We start from the raw sequence: 24,778 nt of genomic DNA on the forward strand, positions 1-24,778 counted from the left end.
GGGCTGTGAGAGAGGTCGAGTGAGATTTATGTGGAAAGTGCTGAGAATTTTAAATAGAAGTAATTATTAGCTATTGTTGTTAGCGCTGCAAAAATAATCTATGAAAGCCTATTAAGTGATTCTTTTATCAGCGTGGCTTTTATTTCATTTTCATTTTCACTTTATTGTTATTGAGGCTACAAAACGTCATTATAATTACAATCAATTAGTAACAAAACATCTTGAATGAAGGTGCACTTTCCTCGCTTTTCTGGTAAATCCAGTAAGTGGACCTTACTTTTTTATTTTTCCAAGTTCAAGATTGGATTTTGATGTCCAAGAGTGATAAAAAAAAAAGAGACTTTTAATCAGCCAGGTGGCTCATCCCTGTTGTGACGTTATTACATATGTCGTCTCCAGGCTTCTGTTGCGTCAGAGGATGAGAGGCTTTTGTAGGAGGTTGGACAACTTTCACACGTGTTTCCTTATTCCTTCACATTTAATAGAAGTTATTGATTGCTTGTTATCCTTAGAAAGCTTCCCTCCTTTCTGTCTGGTTGCACAGTCAGCTGTGTTGTGGCCCCTCCGGAGCCGGAAGAGGTTTAGGATCTTACTGGAAGTTACCTTGATGTGATCGCCTGCAGGGGGGGGGGGGGGGGAGATCAAGACTCAAGTTCCCCTGTTCGACCAAAGGCCGGTCCGTCTCTGTCTGCTGCCTCACACCGCTTCTGCTTTTCAAATCGGATGTCATTTGTGGCGACTTACCCAATCGATAAAGCTCCGTTTTGAAGGGATTTTTGTTGTTGTTTGATGCAGTGTGAGAACATCCTGTGAGAACAGATCAGGTGCGGTACGGTAGCAGCATCCTAATGCGAGGTCGCTGCCTTTCCCAACGGGGCAGAAGATCCAAATGTCAGCATCGCACTTGCCAAATTAGGGACGTGCTCTTTTTGGGTACATGTGGCGGCGCGGGACACGCTGAAGGGATGATTGGTCTCAATCCACCTCTTTACACCTGTGGAAATAGGGGAAAAAACAGGCGGATTTCTGGAGGGAAAACCTCGGAGCTGACCATTAAATACATTAACATGCTAAATATAGCTGTAATATGTTTGCCTCTTTGGGACCAGGAGCAGCTGAGGTCTTGAACATGTGACTTTATTCAATTTGTCGTTACAGCACATTAAACCCCAACGGCCGTCAGCTTATTTCGGGATGTTCTCCATATGATTTGATTACATACAGGATCCTTACATTGAGGCGCCGCCACCTTAAAGCACCTGAACTGTTCTCTGCGTTCAAAAGGACGTTTACTCACTGCTTCAGTCTGTGTATTGTAATCATAAATCCCCTCAAACACAACATTATTGATCAGATAATTCTTCTAAAATGCTGTTTGATTGAGAGCGGAAGCTCTGTGAGGAGAATGAGACAGACATGCTTTTTTTTCCCCCAGTTAGTATTCCTCTTTAACATGCAGTTTGCCCCTTTTGTTTCCCATTAAGTAGTTTTTAGTACATTCAATTCTTCCTATACTACTGACAGTCGCAACTTGTTGTCCCAGCCTTTTATTGGAACTTCATGATGTCTACAGTTGATTTATCGACTGATGAACTGAAGGTTTTATTTTATAAAATGTTGTGCTCTGTATGTAATTTGGTCTCAATACCATAAAAAATCAAATCTAGTGCATCATTATCAGATTTTTCGATCAAATATTGATGTCAGTATTAAAATCCACTAGCAGTCGGGTGATGGTTTAGACCGACCATCCAATCAAATGAAAATATGTTTGTGTGTTGTACGCAGAATATTCTGCCTTGTTATCTGAAATTATTTTTAAAAGTCATGTGTGTTTGAACACCGTTTGGCTGCACTGCATGCGTTTGTAAGTCAAACTCACCAGTGGCTGCTGTTGGTTTTCATATTTCTGGAAAACATTAAATATTCACTGCAGAATAAGTCAACGTTAAAGTTTGGAAAAATAATTCCTAGTGATTGTTTATTAAGAGTTTAGGGCACAAAAATCTGTTGGCGCAAGAAGAGAAACCCCACAGCTGTCACGACATTTTAATATAATGCTGCTTCATCCTAATTAGTTGAGCCACAGCCACTTTAAACCAGTGTGAAGATCACACACAAACCTTTCATGTGAAATAACCAAAAAATGCTCCTGTTTCCTCTTGTTCAGAAACACCTCTTCCTTCACAGCTAATTGAGAATTTGAGCTTTCAGGGCCTTTAAAACTGCAGCCTGGACTGTAGGCGACTGTGTAAATTAAAGTAGTTTTGAAGTGAGCACCGTGTTTCCTTTTCATCCTCTTGCACATGTTGTTTTGTTCTTCCTCTGGGTAACGGTGCAAGCTTGAAATTGAATACAAATGGTAACAAAGTCTAGCTGACGCTGGTACAGTCTGTCTGCAGAGCGACTGGTGGCCGAGTGAAGCTGCTAGGATGCACAGAAGGTTTTGGCTTCATGCATATTGCAACTCTTACATCCAGCAGGATAACTGACACTGAGGTGCTTTGAAGTTTTCACCTAAATATTGGCGTTCATGCCAGCTGTTCTTCTTTTTAAGCTGATGTATGTATGATGTCCCTCCTGCATCATTTTTAAGCAACGCCGAAGCTGCGTCAGCTGTTTTTAGTAGCGGTTCATTTAACGTTTGTTATGTTTATTAAAGAGTAATGCTGATTGAAGAGGTTTTATTCTGTAAGTCGACTTATAACAACCTGTAGAGCTGCATATATTTAATGAATGGCAATTTTTGACATGAGGAAGCAGCTGTCAGAGATGGGGACAATGTTTCAGGTATGGAGTGAAATCTTTTCTTCATCAAAGTGAAAGGACGTCTTGTAGCTGATGGCTGACCTTCTGCACACTTTTTAGCTGATGCACGACTTTAAATTGGACCGGAATATTCTGTTGAAGGCTTTTATTCATACCATTAAGGAGAATTAACTGTGTGGTATTAAAGTTTTATGTAAACAATATGGTCGGATAAACCTGCTCTCAGATCACAGAGGAAAACAATGATTTTTTTTTATGTATTTTTAGTTTTAGTGAACAACAGAAGTTTGCGTTATCGTTTTCAGACCACTTACTCCTTGACACAGTCGTTTTTCTTCTCTGATGTTTGTGTTGCGTCTGATCGCACTGCGCTGCCTCAGTGGCTTGTGATGAGTCAGATGGAACCGGGGGAATTCAAACCACTCATTTTGAATATATAATATCCGCATAATGCAATGCAGACTGACTGACAAGACAGCGGTGTCGTTCGAGGCACAAATGCGGTCTTTGTGTTGATTTAATTCGTACCACGATGGGGCTCTATGTGGTTGTAAATATAGTAAAACATCTGGCTCGCCACCTGCAATCCATCTGACTTGGCGTGATAAAGGTGCCCACATGATGAGGGATTAGGCTCCTTGTGATGCTGATGACTCTGCGGCTAGATTAAGCAACAAAAACAGACTCACCGCGTTCATGTCGCTTCTTTTGTGTGTGAATTATGATGCAGAACGTATGGATTTCTCACATTAAATACCACGACTTTGGTTTCACTTCACCTGAAGATATATCGTCCAACAAAAGCAATTATCATGACAGGCCTAATTAAGGCTTGATTATAAGACTGGCGGTAGTTTAGCTAACTATTTGGAATAATGTTTGAGCGGCGTTTGAAGCGTTTCAACACATCCCGTCTCCTTGAAGTTGTGTTTTTTTGGGGATTGAGGCAGTGAAAATAACCAATTTTTGGTTGGCGAGTCCAGCGTTCACACTGACTGAAAGGGTTCTACTTCACTGTGTTGCTTGCATAACTTTTCCCTGACATCTGAATGGAATTTTTGAGAATAAAATAACTCTGGTGTCTGAGAGAGAATGGGGCACAGCAGAGGCAGCCGATTCCTGTTCATCTTTGATCTTCAGTGAGCTCTGCTTCATAACAACTGAAGGACCTTCACGGCACCCTGTGAGGTGCAAGAATGTAGGAACTTCCATTAAGAGCCGCTCTCACACTCTGTGAGGAAGATAATTGTAATACTCCCACTGACAACTTGTGTATCGTCTGTCTGCAGCGTGAACAGGCGCTGAAAGCCGGTAACACAAACGTTTATAAGGGCAATGTCAGAATACACCAAACTGAGCTACTATTATGTAGTAGTAAGTGCTTCTCAGTGACATAATGAGACATTACTTGGAAGCTAAACGACTGAAACAATGAATAACAAAGAACAGCTTTGGGTACATCAACTTAAAGGTCCTTTATCTGACCTGACCAGAACATTGACGGTCATGGGAGGCTTCTTATTTACCTGCTATCGACCTGTTTTATGGATTCTTTTAGTATCAAGAGTGCTTGGTGTCATTGCATTCCTCCTTCACCTTCGTTGCACCCTCATAACTGGCCTGACTCTCATGCTAGATAGCCAGAAATGTGTCTTTCTTTATTATTTTATTTTACTACTTGAATTATTTCAGGCTCTGGATTTACGAAGCCCCTGCAGCAGGGGAAGATTACATTTGTTTTTATCTTGTGGTGATAAGATTTTATCTCGTGTGCACAATTTATCACCACACAAGTTATGTTTCTAAGAGTTATTTATTTTATTTAGTGTGCATGATTATGAGACATTTAATTCTTCTATAAATATTTTCCAGTTGTCACGACACAAATTACACAAGAGAAGGTTTATGGGGAGACGATGTAACTTGACGAATTGACTTGCCTCCATTTCCCATCATCAACGTCATCAAGAGCCATAAAGTCAGCAAACGTACCCGTTAACTCAGACAGAGGACATTTTTTTTTGTGATCTATGTATTTGAATTTTCTAATTATATTAAAACTGATGTTGCTAAAAACAAAAGAGGGAAAAAAACATGCATGCATCCAAACTAAATATAGGAATATCAGCAAGTCATAGCAGAGTCATGAAGTCAAAAGACCACAACTAGAAAAGAAACAGGAAACAAGACCAAAAATATATAGAAATAAATGAAAATAGAAATGACAATAAAAAGAGGCAGACAACAATGGTTCTGTGAGAAGTACTAAAAATAAATCTCTGGCTCATATTGGTCGTTCGGGTCGAGGCTGAGGGAGGAGCTGTGAGGTTCAATCTGTCTCAGGAAGGTGGAGTCACGTAGTGTCTGTCTGACTTTCTCTGGCTCCATAAAGTAAAGAATATCAGCTACGCAGCATCTAAACATCAGCCACCATACGCTGCTGGTCGTACCGGAGTAAGTCTGTGGCAGCAGAACTCCGAGTGTAATTAATTGAGCACTTATGAATTAAACATTTAATTTGTGAGAAGAATAAAAAGTTACATATAGTCTCACTTTAATATCAGCATACGTGCTATGTATACTTAAAATACTGTCTCCTGTGAAGTTGTTGCAGTCTATGTCCTGATAGGCGAGTTTCTGGACTTTTCTTTTACAGTAATGTTCTTTGCATTTCATGAACATTCATCTTAAGTAGTAGATTCTAAACCGTCTTCCAACTTGCATCGGGCTGCTTTCTGTTCAAATACAGAGCCCGTGATTCCTGCTGATGACAGTCCGTCAAACAAAAAAACTTGATCTACTATGTTATCTCCATGTCGAGGTGCATTTGTGTGGTAGGGATGTAAATTTACTGATGCTAAATTACTGTATCTTATTCCCACAAGATAACAACTCTAGCTCGCAACATATGGATCATGTTTGCATAAAATAAATAACTATATAAATCACCTTTTGAGACTTTGTGGTCTCTGTTCTCTGCATTCGGAGATAATTAGTGTCACCATATGGTGAGGCCTGATATATATATATATATATATATATATATATATATATACTGTATATAGTATAATGATAGTGAGGCAGTATAGCTGGTTCAGTCGCTGACATCAACGAGCCATGTGGTTCCGTATTCTTTACCGAGGACTTGAGAGCTGCTGATCATCTTGGGAGCCTCGAAGCTTAGAACACATTTAAAATGCATAACTAATTAGACCCTCACGGGACTCTATTGAATCCACTTTTGTCTCGGTGTCCACTCTTTCTCTCGCTGCTGTGGGCTCCTGCAAACAGCTGGGTCGTGGATCTCTGCGGCTGACATTTTGCAGTTAGCCAGTTGGGGTTCGGCCGTTAAATCATTTTGGCCATTTCACCGCTAATGTGGTCTGAGTCCCAAATACATTCATTCATTATTGATGAGAGAATGAATGTCTCTCTGGTGCACTAGATGCAGCAATTACCCAACTGCATCATCACCCTGTGATGAGATGCTTTGTGTTGGGGGGCTGCTCATCCGTGTGGATGAAGCTCTGAGGCTTAAAAACTCACAGAGCAGCAAGAGACTTTTTCTTCTGTGTTCATGTGCTTTTTCCTTACAGTGAAAAATAAATAAAAGACAGAAAAAGAAACTGCTGCTGTTTTCCCAGCTCGGGCAATCGCCGCGCTTTTTTAGGCAGCCGTCGCCTGTTGCCACGGCAACTACCTGTTAATATTCCGGCAGAGTTTTCCCACCGACTGAGCGGGGAGAGCGCCGCTTTCTCACAACAGAAAAAAATCGATCGGGCATTCCTGCAGAAAATAAGGGATCCGAGCCATGTGGGGATTTGGTGCTGCAGCGCCGGCACGCGTCGGCACCGACGGTACAAAGTGACCTAATTGACCTTTGAGAGCAGATGAGATGCTCGTGGCTTACAGCCAATCAAAACGTCACCCTAGTCATCGTAACGCTTTGGTTCTTATTGGGCAGTCATTTTCTTTTAAAGTGATTTTTCTCGAGGAGATGTTCAAAGGTCGGGCATTAAGGAATTGAGCTTTCTTTGCTCTTGAGTGGTGAAGCCATTCAGAAAGGATTGTCTGTCTATGATGAAAAGGGACGGCATTGATCACGAATCCCATTATGCCCCCGGGCTCAATATCCAACAGTCCAGACGATCCCGCCTCCCGTTTCTCTTCTGAAAAGACCTTTTTTTAAATGACTCTTTTCTCACGCAGACGGCAGGAAAGTCTGAATAACGAGCTATTAATTACACACATGCACACACACACATGCACACACACACATGCACACACTGCTTGTATAGCAGTGTGTGTTTATAGCAGAGGTGTAAGTCTACGCTAGTCTCACGACTCTTATCTTATTTTTTCAATCCCAGTATCTGCGTGACCTCAAACTTCAAATTCAAATCCAACTTGTGGCCCTTTGCAGCATCTCATCCCCTCTCTCTCTCTCTCTCTCTCTCTCTCTCTCTCCCCCCCCCCCCCCCCCCCCTTTTCTGTCTCTCTTCAGCTGCACTATCCAATAATGGCAAAAAGCCCAAAAATAATCTTCATAAATGAATAAAACACTTCAGTAAAGTCAGGAGCAGAGATGTAGGGAGGCATGATGCATCACCTCTGAACCGGTGACAAAGCGCAACAAGGCTATTTTTTTTTTTTAGTACAAATATATAAATGTGTTCAACCTCTTGTTTCAGGCAACAAATAGCTCACATTTATAATGTCAAGGTGTCCCATTAAACCTGTCACCTGTGTAACTGGTGTGCACTGCTTCTGAATTTGGAATAAAAGTCTCTTTGGTGCCTCTCAGACTTCAGATCTCTGGGAAAAAAAGATGAGTTTGAAGTGCTGTCCGACTTTTAGGCACTTTTCAGACCTGTGTTGCTGATTGATATCGCACTCCTCTCCGTCACATAAACCCTTTTTTATTAAAACCCTCTGCACGGTGTTTTCCATTATGAGGCTGAAAACATGGCGGTTTTCTTGAGTTCCTGGAAACTCTCTGAGGTTCTCCAGGTCCTCAGCTTGTAGCCTGTAGGTCATGCTCACATCCAGCTCCATCAGGGTTCAGTAAACACTGAGCAATGATTTGTTGGAAGGGATTGCAGCCAGTTCGGTCCACTGAACTCACAGAGCATCTCGCATTGTTTTGAGCTGTCAGCAGTTTCCCTTTCGGAAAGGGCAACAATATCAGCAGCAGTGTTCTGTTTATATCTTTCACTTATGTTAAAGGTTTTATCAGCTGTTTAAGAGCTGATAGAAGAAAAGTCTGACATTTTTGGGAAGTTGGCTTATTCGCTTTCTTGCAAGCGGATCGACACCACTCATATCTGTGCGTTAAGCTTCAGCCAGGAGACAGTTAGCTTAGCTTAGCATAAAGCCTGAAAACAGTGGGACTTAATGCCAAGCTAAGCTAACCGCTGTAGCTTCATATTTAGCGCACAAATAGAAGAGTGCTCTCTCAGAAAGGAATGCTCTATTAACGATGTCTTTAACGGTGTTATGGCACAATATGTTTGAGCTTTTGCACCGGTCAAACTTGCAGGTCAAGATTCACCATAGTTGATGTACATTTGTGCACATTTGCAACAAGCAAACCGACTGTGTGCGCTACATCTAAGAGAGACTCCATTACAAACACACCTGGAAGCAAGAGCTGAGCTGAACCCTGCGCTGTCTGTGCTGTTAAAGTACGTACATCCTTAATAGCTGTAAAACAACAACTCAGAAATGAAAAGAACCATATTTGTGTTGCCTCCTCTTCCTCAAAGAAGTTCCAGCTCATCGGGCTCATGTAAACATCAAAAAACCTGGTAGAGAAGCCGCTTCATTAACGCGGCAGCGGCTTTAAAGCTGGATAATATCAAAGCGTAGCATCTTTGTTTCACGCTGTGAGATTTATATTAATTGCTTTGTTCTGGGCCTTGTGTTGTTTTTTGTTTTGCTTTTTTGTCTGTCACTCTTCTTTTCCTCTTCCTTATTCTTTTTTTTCTCTCCGATGATCTGCTCCCATACAGACAGCTGTTGTGTGCACATACCTGCACGGCTCGATGTCCTCTACATTATTTATGACGACTTGCACGAGCAGCAGTATTTCTGCGGAGATGACTCGGGGGGAGTTCGGTAAAGTGGTCTTGTCCCGGTGACCCAGTCTCCGTCTTCATCTGCCCGACGGCAGCACAGATGAAGGGAGCCCCGTGAATAGAAAATGCAGGTCACATCTGTTTATCTGGGACTAGTGTTTCTCAAGTAGCTCTTCCAATTGCCTCGGAGGTCACATGAAGATGTGGTGGACGTGACTCAGAAATATGAGCTTATAAAAACACGCCTGTAACGCCTCGGAGTCTCGTGTCGCTTGTCATTTTCTAATCAGGTGTTTGTGTCAGCATCCCCTCTTCCCTCCATCCCGCCTCTTCCTCTCTTTTCCAAGTCTCCAAGGAGCCAGACTGGCTTCTTTCTCACCTCTGATGTTTATTACACAAACAGCACCTAGGATCAACTATTCATACTTTCTTTTTTTTGCTTTTCTTTTCATCCAGAGAAGCCAAGTGTTGGTGAGAGATAACATGTAGAGGGAGTGGGAGGTGGGGAAAGAGAGAGCTGCGGAGTTGTTTATATGTCTTGATCTGATGGGATGAATAATTCAGCAAAGGGCTCCCTGAATTATATTAAAAGAATAGTTAGGGCAGTGGGGGGGGGGGATGTTGGGGTGACGGACAAGATGGGAGGCCTTGATTACGGAAGGCACTGTGAATTATTCAAACTTGTTTTCCCCTCAAACACAATCTCACACACACACACACACACACAGTGCTAAATCTCCAGCAGAGGTAGCCGTGAATAGCAATATGGTTTTGGTGATTAGAGGAGATTTCTCCGCTTCGCTCTGTTACAGGAGACGGAGAGCGTCCCGAGGATGGAGGAATCCCTGCTTTTCTGTTTGCCATCAGCCACTCTGAAGTCTTCTTTCAGAATCTTTACTTTTACTTTTTTTGGACTTTACCTTCCCTCGACATTTGCAGCAGGGCAACTCTGATGTGTTGTTTACTCTGCAGTTTCTCAAACCTTTTATATAAAAACTGCCAGAGTCGCTCTTGAATTCTGACTTGGATTAGTCCCAAGTTAGCTTCATGAACTCATTGAGTCATGTCTTTCTTCATATCATTTTTACTTAACTTTAATGCTCATGATTTGCAGGTCAAAAGACATTTATAGTCAAGATGAATTAACGAGGCTAAAGTGGGTGAAGTCTTGGTTATAACTATTTCAAAAGCACATAAATTACTATATTTCAGTGAGAAGTAGCTCCAGACTATACTTTAAAATATATTCATTTATAACGCTTTACCCTTTACATCCAGTTGTAGCCCCGTTCTCACCTTCCTGCTAATCACCGTATCATTACAGCAGTGTCTCTCAACCTTTTCGAGTTGCGACCTCCCGAGAATAATCAGCTTGGTTCAGTTGCAGCTAGCACTGTGGCTTTTTGACTCATGTGTACTTTGACTCTCACGAATCTATTCTGAGGCAAATGATATCACCTAATGTTAAAACCATTCCTCTGTCTAAAATATGTTTTTATTTCTTTTTTCTCAAAAAACATCTGGCGGCCCCCCGGGAAATGATCTCAGGACCCTTTGGTTTAGAACAACGGGCTAACAAAGGAATCTTTCTTCTCTTTTAAATATAGAAATGCTTCAACATTGCAGACCAAAAACATCCTTTTTTTGTTTCATGGGATGTCATTAGAGACACACCCTAATATACCAGCTGCTCCATCAATACCGTTCAGAGGTTAAGCAGTCATAGAAAAAGCTGTTGTGGTCATCCTCATCATCAGAGGCTCCGGATAAAGCTGACCTCCCCGGAAAGGCTGTGGGAGGAAGAGGGAGCGGGACTCTGACTGGGAATACTGGAATTCTTGGGCTGGACTCTGTGGGAACATGACGGGAGGAATCTGGAGCTGGAGGGGAGAACTCCAGACTCCTGATGCTGCACCTGTGTCCGCCTGCGTGGCTCTTTTGTCTTCTGCGCTGGCATCACACACACACACACACACACACACACACACAAATTGACTGAGCTCCTCCATGTTGTAATTACTGTTTGTTGAGAAACGGCGTGTCCCCCTGCGCCGCGTCATTAGGATTAGCACTCGGCAGGGTGTTGCTTTCCATTCTCCTGCAGCAAAAAACTCAATATCCCATCTGTCTGCTGCCATTCTCTGCAGCTAAACAAAGCCTGGCTGCAGTAACGCCACCAAAATGGATTAATCCTCTCCAGCCAACATGATCTGCATCTTGTGTCCCGGGGGGGGGGGCACAGAGCAGACCTGTGATCACAAGGAAAAAAAACAACTATTTATGCTCAAGGTCATGCTTTGAATTTACAGCTTTGAATTGTGGGTCGCACCCTAGTTAGCTCAATTAGGGTTCAAGCTATAAACAAAAAGTCGGGCGGAAAGCCAGAGTGACACCAAAACTCCAAGACTCAAAAATCACTGCAGGGATTTATTTCAAAGACGACAAGTGACTCTTCTATAATTATGCCCTTTGAGTCGTATCATTTTCATGGTAAAAAGAAACCTTTGTGCAGAAGAGCTGCAACGCATCACCGGAGACTAAATAAATCAGCGTCCCATTCATTAGAACGTTCGGTCTGAGCTTGTGTTCATGATACCAGCTGAGATGTTTTGCCGACAAACGAAGATGTGCAGTACAGTGTGCCATTAACCTGCGACTTTGTCTCCATGTTTAATCATTTCAATAAATGTTTGCACTCTGGCTCGCTCTCTCTTTTTCAGCTTAACAACTCTGTTTTGAATATTTAACTGAAAGTGCTGATTTGTGTGTTGTACTCTTATTATTTTTTCACAGTTTGCATTCCCCCTGAGTTGTTGATTAATCTGACATCAGCAAAAAAATGTGCTGCAGATAAAAACTTTTGGCACTTTTCACTAAATACATATTTTTTGCAGGTGTGCTGAGCCTGCCGGAGAGTTTGAACCTGCACCGGGACCAGCAGCGCTCGGGGAGGGGGAGTGAGGGTCAGGCCGAGCTCCGCACGCTGGAGCAGTCGCTGCTCGCTACCCGGGTGGGCAGCATCGCAGAGCTGAGTGAGTACACTTTTACCAGCAGTTTACACGATACAAAATGTACGTTTTAGAGAAACCAAAGGTTTTCAGGTTTCCCCATTCTAGCATTGAAAAGATATTTGTGATAAAACATGCGAAAGTCAAGGTTAACTTACTAGCTTGCGACGTAGTCCACACGTACACGGGTATTTTTGTAAACTGGGTTTTCCCTTCTTCGTTCTCAAGAAACTGTTTTATAAAAATCTTCATCCAGATGACACACACACACACACACACTGGTGATGTTGGCGACGGGGTCTGTGTCGTGGGTGTGTTGGATAATTGCTGCAGTCAGCATTTTTGCACTTCCATTGGCCTTTTGTCGAGCAGGGTGACGCTAACTTCCGGGTTGGCCTGCAGAAACGCAGCAGTAACTGTTATGCACATTAAATCTGATCATGTCAAGGACCAAATAGCCCCGTCAGTGTGTAGGAATGTTCACTCCCCGTCCCTGTGGGCCATCACGGTGGTCTGAGGGCCAAACCCACCGCCTCTCCACTGTCTCCTCACCCCTCTCCCTCTGCCTCTCCCTCTGACGCACCGCAGCCAGCAACCGTTCTGTTGCAGCTGTTCTAACACCTGTTTATGAGTCACACCCGGAGACCTTTAAATCCAAGGTGACCTCCTCAGAGGCTTTCAACCTCAACTTGAAAGGAAGGGCTCCACCTTTAACTCTGACACCCCGCTGCCTCGCCCCTCTCCACAGTCACACATTAGATCACCCTGTCCCCTGCAGACATCTGCGCCACCGAGTTCGTGTCTGTGCACATTTGTACCGGATGGATGTTTCTTTCATCCCTGTAGCGCATTACAAACCATCACTTCTCTACGCAGCATCGATTAAAGCAACAATTTGCAGTCTTTTCTTGTCACCAGTTGCTGTCACGCAGTTGTGATTGAGCCTGTAAGCAGTTTGTGAAGTGTTTGGGTGCATTTATATTCATGGTGTTTTGGGAATCGATACAATAAGAACTGGTTAGTTAGCATGAGACCTGATAGCCACCGAGGATGAGTAGATGGATAGAAACATACAGAAAGTTCACACTCTGTTAGGTGCAGTGGATATCCTCTTTAAACCTGCAATAACTGATGTTTTGGCCACTTGTGGGTTGTTTAAACAAGCTGTGAACACAACACTGACATATATCACCTTGTAAGTGCAATTTATTGGCAAAAAGTTGCCTATTTATACATTTAGAGTTGTATTTATGTCTATCTGATGAATGTAGGTCTAATATTCACTCTGTTTTTTAGCTCTGTCTTGGTCTCCACCGACTCCTGAGGGAAATATATGGCTCTTAAGCAGCTAACTGCTCCACTAAGTTCACCAGCTACAGGGTTGAACCGTAATGTTGTTTTTATCTGCCATGACTAGATATCTCGTAAACGAGCTTAGTAACAGTGTTAGGTTTCAGTTCTAACCAGCTTTCTTTTTAGTTTAGAGGGTATGATTTGAATTTTGTTTAATATTTATTCTCAGTGTTATCTACCCAACATCTTCCTCATTGCCAGCGTTTTGGTACATTTTGTAAAGATTATTGTCATGTAATCTTTACTGATGTAAATGAGTCTGGAGTTTAACGCCACCCACCTAAACTTTGGTTGGTTTGTTGTTCGGTCGGTGGTTTGGTGACGGACACACACTCTGGAATGATGCGGGTACCTCGTGGGAAAATAAATCTCTGTGTGGCAGACTCGGTGAATAACCACTCGCACTCGTTAGCATCCAAGTGAGGGACATTCTGTTCACGCGCTCGGACCAGAAGGCAGAAAAAAGCAGCACAGGCTGCTGTTTGATTCTTGTTTAATGCACCGTGTATTTGACTCCCACCGCCGCGCTGCCTCAGCTGGACCTCCTTACCTCCAGGGTCGGCCAGTCGAAGCTGCCAGGGGTTGACATGTGGCTCGTGATACAGTTGATGCCAGCTGCTTGTAGTCATTTAGTAGATTTCATTGCATTCTCTGGCACAATTTCCACCTCGTGTTGCGTTATGTGGACAGATTGATCTACAGAGCACGAGCCATGAGTGTGAATCTGCTTCATCAAGTGCATGCTGATTGCATTAAGAGTGCTACTTTTTACATGTTCCACCATCTGCTTTTGCAAGAAACTTAAAGGAGCAGATCTGCTGGAACTCGTGCATCTTATTTATCAGAAACGGGTGCGACAAGAGCAGCTTCTCTCTCATCTGCAGTGCAGCTTGTGCGTAATCTGCTTCTCTATATTTTACACCAATCACACATACGCAGTTCTGCTGCTTCAAATACTCACTACAGCAACAAATGTGCATTAATCCGTAGCTTAAAGTAGTCCCCAATCAAAGTACTATGTTGTCCTGAAAACACCAGTGGCCATCTGTTTTTGGAAATGATATACTCTTTTCTATAACTTAAGTAGGAACCAGTGGGATTGACTGCAACAGACATAGAAAGTATTGAGAGATGGACATTTGTCTTTTCATGACATTTGCAGGGCACGTTGCCTCTCACAGCAACTTCCTGTTAACAGTTATAGTGGAACGACAGAAATAGAAATACAAGAACAAGTGATTATTAGAACAGAATAACAAGTCAATCTGTCATGGTAGTGCGGGGCTGGACCCAAAAGCAAGGACTCGGAGTTGGAGTTAAACACAATTTTCTTTATTTGCCAGAGAGAGGTGTGGGAGCTGTCGTTCACGGAGAGAGAACAAACGATCTGGCGAGGAGTTGAGGGAGAGCTGAGTAGATATACTGTGGGAGCTTGATGAGGGAATGAGTTCCATGTGTGTGAGTTGATTGGCAGCAGGAGGGGGAAAGGAAGGCCACGCCCAGGCAGACACACCTGGGACCATGACAGTACCCCCCCCTCAACGGGAGCCTCCGGGCGACCCGCCGGGCTTGTCAGGATGGGTCCGGTGGAACTCCCGGACGAACTCAGGATCCAGGATGAAGGACCGAGGTACCCATTGCCGCTCCTCTGGGCCATATCCCTCCCAGTCCACCAGGTACTGGTACCCTCTGCCCCGACGACGTACGTCCAAGATCCGTCGAACAGAGAAGGCTGGGTGGTTGTCGACCACCCGGGCGGGAGGTGGGGGATCGGAAGGAGGGCAAAGAGGGCTGGAAGAAACTGGTTTTAATTGCGAGACATGAAACGTGGGGTGGATCTTCATAGTGTGAGGTAGTTTTAGCCTGAGAGCAGTTGGGTTGATTATCCGTTCTATGACAAAAGGGCCAATGTAACGGGGTGACAGTTTCCTAGAGTCGGTCTTCAGCGGGATATTTTTGGAAGAAAGCCAAACACTCTGACCTGGTTGGTATGCTGGGGCAGGGGTCCGGCGGCGGTTAGCAATGCGCCGGTTGCTGTCGGCAGAGCGGAGTAGGGCTTCGCGGGTGTCTCTCCAGACCTTCCGGCAGCGGCGGAGGTGCATCTGCACCGATGGGACAGCCAACTCGCACTCCTGGGAGGGAAACAGAGGTGGCTGATAGCCCACAGAAGATTCAAATGGAGACAAACCCGTGGCAGCACTGGTCAGCGAGTTGTGGGCGTACTCCACCCATGCCAGTTGCGAGCTCCAGGTGGTGGAATTGGTGGCGGTTACACACCGTAGAGCAGCCTCAAGGTCCTGGTTAGCCCTCTCCGACTGGCCATTGGTTTGCGGGTGAAAACCGGAGGAAAGACTGACCGTTGCGCCAAGAGCACGGCAGAATAACCTCCATACCTGTGAGATGAACTGTGGGCCACGGTCAGAGACTATGTCCAGAGGAATGCCATGGAGGCGGAAAACATGGCTCACTAAAACGTCGGCGGTCTCACGGGCAGTGGGCAGCTTAGGAAGGGCCACAAAATGAACAGCTTTAGAAAAACGGTCGACGATGGTGAGTATGACTGTGTTACCTTGAGACGGGGGTAGACCGGTTACAAAGTCTAGAGCAATGTGGGACCAGGGACGGCTAGGAACGGGAAGTGGACGTAGTAACCCAGCCGGCGGACGATGGGAGGTCTTCCCTCGTGCACAGACCGTGCATGCAGCAACATAGGCCCGGGTGTCTGCTTCCATGGATGGCCACCAGAAATGTCGCTTCAGGAGGGACAGGGTACGGTTCATCCCTGGATGGCAGGCAAAACGGGAAGTGTGCACCCACTGGAGAACCTGAGACCGGACAGAGTTAGGGACAAACAAACAGTTTGGGGGGCCGTTACCTGGGTCTGGCTGTGTCCGTTGAGCCTCCCTGACCATGGATTCGATCTCCCAAGTAACTGCCGCTACCACACAGGTAGGAGGAAGGATGGAGTCTTGGCTGGGTAGAGAATCCACCGAGACATAAAGGCGAGAGAGGGCATCAGGTTTCGTATTTCTAGAGCCGGGCCGATAGGTGAGGGTAAAATTAAAGCGGCCAAAAAACAATGCCCAGCGGGCTTGACGGGAGTTGAGGCGTTTGGCCGACTGGATATACGCCAAGTTCCTGTGGTTGGTCCAAACCACAAAAGGTTGCTCTACTCCTTCCAGCCAGTGCCTCCACTCCTCCAACGCCAGCTTGACTGCGAGTAACTCTCTGTTGCCAACGTCATAGTTGCGCTCGGCTGGGGAGAGGCGATGGGAGAAAAAGGCACAGGGATGGAGTTTCTGGTCGGAGGTAGAGCGTTGCGAAAGGATTGCCCCCACTCCACTGTCTGAAGCATCCACCTCCACAATGAATTGACGAGAGGAATCGGGCTGAATCAGGATGGGGGCTGAGGTGAAGCTACCCTTTAGGTCGTTGAAGGCAGACTCCGCCTCAGGGGTCCAAGCGAAGGGGATGGAGGTGGACGTGAGTCTAGTTAGAGGTGCTGCCACCCTGCTGTAGTCTCTGATGAATCTGCGATAGAAATTTGCGAAGCCCAGAAAGCGCTGTAGCTGCTTTCGGTTGGAGGGTCGGGGCCACTCCGTCACTGCCTTGATCTTGTCTGGGTCGGCCCTTACCCTCCCACTCTCAATGATGTAACCCAGAAAGCCGACTGAACTAGCATGGAACTCGCATTTCTCTGCTTTGACGAAGAGCCGGTTCTCCAACAGTCTCTGAAGGACCTGGCGGACATGGGAGACATGGTCGGACATGTTCTGGGAGAAAATAAGGATGTCGTCCAAGTACACAAAGACAAAACGATGGAGGAAGTCTCTTAGCACATCATTAACTAAGGCTTGAAAAACAGCGGGAGCGTTAGTGAGGCCGAAAGGCATTACCAGATACTCAAAATGTCCGAGTGGAGTGTTGAAGCCGGTCTTCCATTCGTCCCCTTCCCTGATTCTGACCAGATGGTAGGCATTCCTGAGGTCCAGCTTCGTGAAAACCGTAGCACCCTGAAGAGGCTCAAAAGCAGAGTTTATTAGGGGTAAGGGGTACTTGTTTTTTATTGTAATATTGTTTAATCCACGAAAATCAATACAGGGTCGCAAAGAGTGGTCCTTTTTGGAAACAAAAAAGAATCCAGCTCCGACAGGGGATGAGGATGGTCTGACTATGCCAGCTGCCAACGACTCCTTGATGTATTTCTCCATGGCCTCCCTCTCAGGACGGGACAGGTTATAAAGCCGACTAGACGGGAGAGGAGCGCCCGGGAGAAGATCTATGGCACAGTCGTAAGGGCGGTGAGGAGGCAAGGAGAGGGCTAAGTCCTTACTGAACACAGTCCCAAGATCGTGATACTCCGCTGGGATGGCGGACAGGTCAGGAGGCTGAGGGCTCGGTGGTGATGTGGTGCCCTCTGCAGGGGGCAGTGCTGACTGCAAGCAGGCAGAGAGACAAAAGGGGCTCCAGCTAAGGACTCTCCCTGCCGACCAGTCGATGTGTGGGTTGTGCAACCTTAACCAGGGATGGCCCAAGACTAGCGGCGAGTTAGGGGAAGAAATTATGTTGAGCCGAATAATCTCACTATGGTTACCAGACAGGACAAGGGACAAAGGGACTGAATGATGGGTAACTTGCGCAAACGGCTTGCCATCTAAAGCAGCTGCCAAGAGGGGGGATTGTAATCGTTCTAAGGGAAAACCAGCCTGGATGGCCACATCTCTATCTAAGAAACTATCCTCAGCGCCAGAGTCGACCAAGGCTAGGAGGGGCAAGGATAGTTGTTTGTGACAAAGAGTGGCTTGAATCAGCAACCTAGATGGGAGTGACTGGCTCGGGGAGCTGGACTCTGAACTAGACAGGGAACTAGATGGGGAACTGGGTTGGCTCGCCAGAACCCCTACTACTACTGGCGAGCCCTGTCTTTTGGGCGGACTGGGCAGAGAGCAATGAAGTGACCGGACTGGCCGCAGTACAGGCACTCACCCACCCTCATCCTGCGCAACCGTTCAGCAGGAGAAAGATGAGCCCGGCCCAGCTGCATGGGCTCCTCGCCAGGAGGAGCAGGGTCTGGAGGCGTGGAGGGATGAGCCGGCGTGGGGTACTGAACCGGGATGGGGGGGGTTGCACTCCCCAGTTAGCTTGAGGTGGTGACGAGTGGGAGCTGGCAAACTGACTGGGACGGCCGGCCCTCGCCTTGTGTCGCTCACGCAGGCGGTTATCGAGCCGGATAGCTAGGGAAACCAGAGAATCAAAGTCTACAGGTTCATCACGAGAAGCCAGTTCATCCTTTAGGTGTTCGCTGAGCCCATTCAAAAACGCCCCTTGCAAGGCCTCATCGTTCCATCTGGAATCCGCTGCGAGTGTTCTAAACTCCACAGAGTAATCAGCCGCACTTCTGGGGCCCTGGCGAAGGTTAAGCAAGCGTCTAGCCGCATTACCAATGTGGTCTGGGTGGTCGAAAACCACCTTCATCCTGCAAAGGAAGTCTTCATAGGAAAGGGCTGTAACTGCCAGATTAGAATTAACGGCTTCTGCCCAGGCTAAAGCCCTTCCTCTCAACAGTCCCAAAATATAGCGTACCTTGGAAACATCGGAGGGGAAGGTCAACGGCCGCTGGCTAAAAACCAGAGAACACTGGAGAAGAAAACCTCGGCACCTACCCAGGTCTCCGGAGAAGGGTTCAGGGTCCGGAGCATAGGACTCTCTAAATGGAGTGGGTACTTCCGGGAGCAGAGCTGGAGAGGGCTGGAGGCCGGGCTGTGCAGGATCAGCTGAGGGAGGCAACCGAGAGGTTAACAGAGACACTTTCCTTGTTAATTCCGCGATTTGGTCTACCATTGCCCGGTCGTTGTCAAATAGGGTGTGGAGATACGCTTGATGTTGTCCGAGTAAGGCTCCTTGGCTGGAAAGCGCCGTCGAGACGGTGGGCTTCTGCACCGGTTCTGCTGGGTCCACTGCTGGGTCCACATGGCCAGATCGTTCTGTCATGGTAGTGCGGGGCTGGACCCAAAAGCAAGGACTCGGAGTTGGAGTTAAACACAATTTTCTTTATTTGCCAGAGAGAGGTGTGGGAGCTGTCGTTCACGGAGAGAGAACAAACGATCTGGCGAGGAGTTGAGGGAGAGCTGAGTAGATATACTGTGGGAGCTTGATGAGGGAATGAGTTCCATGTGTGTGAGTTGATTGGCAGCAGGAGGGGGAAAGGAAGGCCACGCCCAGGCAGACACACCTGGGACCATGACACAATCAACAAGTTACCGGCTGAACTAAAGCAGTCACGACCAGGCAGAGGACGGATGCAGAAGGTTTTAAGTAAACAGGAAGTAACCACTGGTGCGGTAGAAGTGTGCACGTCAACGCTCCAACAAGGGCTTTATAGATAGAAACTCCAGTGGTTATTACATCTCAGCCAGATGTGTCCTCCTCTTACACATCTATTAATAAATAAATAAATAAAAACATTGGGGTCTAAAAGAAAATATAATGAACATGTCGCTGCAAAAAGCACAAGGGGAGAGTAACACTGAATCATTTACAAAATAAAAGCTTTGTGGAAGAAAATAGTATGAAGTAGTTTAAAAAAAGAACTCAATCTGCTAATGCACCGGGGTGATTTCACTCTTATGAGAAGACGAAGTGCATTAGGCTGCAATTACCACGGGCCTGTAGTGGGACATCGATGACGTTTACATTCTGCTCCAACCAGGTGCTCCAGTTGAACCTCGGAAAACATTTTTCCAATAAAAAGTTGCCAAAAATGTCCGAGGCTGCGTACAACCTCCACCAATGATTGGCGAAACCCGGGGCAAAGAAAGCAAGCACTCAGTGCTGCTCGTAAAGCTTAATGCTGTAAGTGCGTCGTAATAAATGATAATTTAATTAAAAGAGCATATCAACAGTTTTATCTCTTCTCTCGTCTTGATATTGCAGCTGTGCACTAAGAGGAAGTTGCTTAGAGCGATTTAAGTGCGTAAATCAAACTGAGACTGTAAGTGTGTTTAGAAATGATTCAGTCAGAGCTGTGTTTAGTAACTCTAATGCACGCGGAACACTAATGCTGCTGCTGCGCCACATTAAAAGCATTCAAGTCTTTACTTTCGCACTGTTTGTGAGAACAACTAGGAAGGAAGATGCAGTGTGATGCACTGAGATGTCCCTGCAAGTAGCTCCTTAGTGCTGCCAGCGAGCCCAGAGCCGCTTTGTGTTTAAAACCGATGCAGCAGAATCCAGTGATACCAGGTGTCCAGAAATCTGGTAACTGCAGAAATACAGGAATATATGCAGTTTTCCTCCGTGTGTTTAAGTCATCTCAGCGGCAGCCCGGTGTATTTACAGTAATTACACTAATAGTCATAATAACAGATAACGTGCCAGCGACGTTAATGTAAAAATGCTGCAAGCACGCCCTCTGATATCACAGCAGAGACCTGGAACCAGTGGAGTGCAGGGAGCAGGTGCTCCCACATAGAGCGTTTAAAAGCTGCTCGGGATCAACACATTTTAACATTTTAAATTGAAATCAATCTTTAATCTATTTGCTCAATATCTGAACAATAAACAAGATCACTTAAAAGTTGAGCGGCCACACGGAGCCGGCATTCAGGGGCAATTTCACACCCGAGCTGTTTGGTAATTAATGGTTGATAGAAGAGGCTGTGAAAGAGCAACATTCATCACTATGTGCATAATTTCATTCTCTAGAGGTGGATAAATACGTCTTTTATTTCTGAGGTTGCCATTATCTCACTGCTCATCGTATTTCACGTCTTTGTCCGAGCGAGGAGAGCAGACCGCCGATGGCAGATGTGATGCTTTGGGTGTTTGCACCTTTCCTCATCTGTCACGACACGTTGCCATGACGGATAACGTTCTTTCCCTGTTTTCCGCCATGTGCCACATTGTGTGTGTGTGTGTGTGTGTGTGTGTGTGTGTGTGTGTGTGTGCGGCGTATAGGATCTATAGGCGCTGAGCTGACATATTGTGACCAGGTGTGACAGAGGAAGGCCGTTCATCTGTCAGCACAGCGGCCGACCCCGCGGGTCAGCGAGCAGCCGCCAGGCAAATAAACGCCGAAATGTAATACAGTGCAGGCCTCCAACAAAGGGGCCCTCCATTCCTGAAGCTGGGTGTGCCTCCACCGCAGAGGAAATATTCAAAGTATGGACTTTGTCAAAGTTATAAACCTTAAGATGTTTATGAAACCAAACCCCATATTTTATTCTGTTTATGGTCAGCAGTTTTTACTCGTGGTGGAGTCAGCCATTCCTGGCCTGGTTTCACATGGCCTTCAAACTAATGATGCAGCGTTTAATCCAGTTTTTTTAAATCTTATCTCATTAATTTCAGCCTTTTTCTGACAACAAAAACATATCCCCTCGTAACGCTTCGTATATCTTACCAAACCGTTTTGGCCTTTTTTTGTATGTTTTTTTTGCGGATGTCCAGCAATACGAGCGATCAGGGCGCCTGCGCGAGCACCTGCAATGTTTAATTAAGCAACAAAACTACTTGTTTAGGTAAAGAAAAAGATACTTACTTATTAAGTATGAAAGTGGCGTTACAAATAAGTCAGCATTGACTTCTGATTTCACACCGGACACGAACAGCTGTCTCCTGGGTGAAAGTCCACCTGACCTCCTCCCTACGTGGACTTTACTGCACCGCGGCTGCCTCACAATTACGTGGGTTGTATACAAATTAAAGTGTATTAACAGCCTGACTGTTTACTCCCCTGCAGCTGTATCACAGCTGGATTAAGATACTGCCAATGCCAATCCAACATTTTGCAACATTAGCTTTTATTGTAGAGCAATGACGGGAAACGCAACGGGTTTGTCACGACAGCGATCGATTATTTAAACTGCGTCAACAAAACAAGACAATTGTTTCAGTTTCTGTGCTTTCTGACGGCGACTCTGCGTTAAATATTGCAGCGAGTGATGGAAGCCAGCTGTTGGATGAAGAGCTGCAGGCTGCACACCTGGAGCATGAAACCATATCCATGGAACAACCTCTCTATTAAAACAATTTGTTTTGCCGCACTGTCAACAGATACAGTTGATCTTCAGTGGCGTTTTCGACCAAGCGGCAGCTCAGGGACTGTTTGCTGCAGCATTAATCTGCACTCGCTGTTACCACAGTAACCACAGTTGAGCAAACCATCGGTTTGGCTAATTTGCACCTTTTTTATGTGAGCTTTAAACATGCAGACATCACTCGCTCTGTATTTTCCCCCAGCTGACAATGGGCAGCTTGAGAAATGAGTCACCGTGTATTCTACTGTGCCTGGGCATGAGTGAGGAAAAGTGCTTATTCTTCAGGGCTGAGTGGATTTCACAAAGAGAGGGATCCCTCTCCCGCCGCAGAGCTGCAGGAGTTGTGCGCCGGTTTAAAAGGCTACAGAGAATCGCACCGAGATGAGATGTTGTTTCTCTTCTTCCAGGAAGCGATTGCTTATTAGAGACCTGTCGAACTCACATTTCTATCCATAGACCAGCAATATTCTCATGATAGATTATTATCTAAAAGCATGCTTTTTCTTATTCTTTTGTAGCACCCTACATTTCAACAGAACGACTTCCTCCCGTCGCTGCTCCATTAACCCACACTCACTGCTGTGGATGTGAGATAATGGGTTCTCTTCTCACACACACACACACTGACTGAGATAGGAGGTGTTACATTTCATCTTGAGGCCGTCCATGCCGTCCTCATTTTTCATCATATTAGAGTTAAAATACGTCTCCTGCTTCGCCATGCATCATCTCTCCTAATCTCACATCTGACCCACTTCTCAGAGAAGAAAAAAGAAGGTGAAAAATGAGTCGGTCCGACTTATTCTCTAAAAAGCTCATTAAGCTGCTTTCAGGAATCAAGTTGCAGTTCGAGGTTGCGTTTCTACCCATTTGACCACTGCAGCTCCCGATGGTAATGTCACCCTCAAGTCCTTTTCAGTATCTCTCTCTAATGGACGTGTCAAGGCAGAACAGTATGTCAATGTGCCGCTGGGAAAGGTCCCCGCTGTCATTTAGTCCTCTTCATTTCATTTTCTCGATCCTCTTCGGAGGTCTGCAGCACCATTTACCTCCTCGTGTCTGTCTATCATAGGAGACACAGTAGTTTACGGAATAACAAAAATAAAAAAAGGAATTGTTGACTTGGCTGTTAAAACGAGGCCGGCTCATTCAGTCTCTGGAACGGGGTGCGGTCATTTCCCTTATCTGTCTCCCAGCACCTTTTTAGGAGGACGGCGGGGGCTTGCTGACACAAACAGCCGTCCTCACAATCCTCCAGACACACTCACCTCTTTATCTCGCACAAAGGACACATGCTGGAAAATCGTGTAGGCTGTTGCTGCATGCTGCAGTAATTACGTGAGGCTGGATTCATTATTGTATAATGGTTTAATGTCCCTCGATACCTGCCACAGGAATCCCACTCACTCACCGCAGCTCGGCGCTGCAAAGATTGCAGTCGAGTCATGTTTCAAAAGAAAGATGTAAGACAACATTTTCTGGGCTAAAGCACTCACACACTTACTCAGTTTGCATTCTTCTGTCTTCATCAGCATGGCGTTGGTGGTTTCAAGGTCAAAAGACTGTAGGTTAAAGCAGGTTTTTATTCTTTATTCTCTGTCGGGATCCCCATCAGCTTTCCTTCTTTTGACTGATGACACACATTAGTGCTTATTTGCAAATGTTAGCATGCTAACACGCCACAATGGTCAACATTGCAAACGGCTGTGTTCCTGAAGTTGAAACATTTTCAGCTCACATCTTTACCTCAATTTGAACCCTCCTGGTAACGTGTGAGTGTTAACATCCACCTTCCAACATTTCCCCTTAACTATTTGCAAAAGAAATACTTCCAACAAGGACAAGCATCAACTTTCTAGTATTTGTTATTCACCTTGGGTCTGTCTTCAAAAGCGTTACGGGCTGTCCATTTGTCCTCCGTAATCCTTCGACAAAATTTGTAAAGGCTGACGTACAACTGCAAAACACAAAGGAAGAACAAGGACGGACGAGGGATGAAGATCTCAGCGGTTTACCTGCCAACTGAGAATGCATCACATGGCGACTTGGCCGGCAGCAGCGGATGAGAGGAAGCGAAGGAGAGCCAAAGACTCACTTAAAGAATCACCCATCACGCCCAAACAACTGTGTGTTTCCTTTTACAGCCCCGAAAAAACCGCAGCGTCACTGAACAGATTATACAACAACAAACTCAGGACCAACTTGAAACCGTTGAACGCCACTTCTTGTCGAGTTCTTGAGAGGTTTTGTTCCACAAGGACTGATGTTAATGACCACCGATGTGCTGTTATTGCTGAATAAGCTCTGAATACTTTGTTTCCTGTTCATACATAAGCTCAGCGGCCTCTGTGTACGTCTCTCGTGTTGTTATTCGATCATGCCGTTGCCATGTTGTCGCGCAGCCCAAGTGTTGGATTCTAATCAAAGTCTATTGAATACGGCATTTCCAATGAAGCTGATGTGTGCACCTGAGCGTTGGAGTGTGCGACACCTCGCCGGAGAGGTACAACACGCGCAGGCAGATGTTCTTCAT

General features: G+C 45.6%; 1 protein-coding gene across 2 annotated transcripts in view; it reads left to right on the forward strand.

The window, feature by feature from the left end:
• Positions 1–24,778, forward strand: part of LOC142971185 (ankyrin repeat- and BTB/POZ domain-containing protein 3-A) — a 130,077-nt gene that overhangs the window by 74,780 nt on the left and 30,519 nt on the right. For both annotated transcript variants that reach the window (XM_076111833.1, XM_076111834.1), the window contains exon 2: positions 11,741–11,878. In XM_076111833.1, the coding sequence (XP_075967948.1) occupies positions 11,741–11,878 (138 nt within the window). The remainder of the gene's footprint in view (positions 1–11,740; positions 11,879–24,778) is intronic.

This window comes from Anarhichas minor, unplaced genomic scaffold (assembly GCF_050575085.1).
Source record: "Anarhichas minor isolate MPS153535 unplaced genomic scaffold, ASM5057508v1 ptg000045l, whole genome shotgun sequence".
In the NCBI taxonomy this organism is placed as follows: Eukaryota; Metazoa; Chordata; class Actinopteri; order Perciformes; family Anarhichadidae; genus Anarhichas; species Anarhichas minor.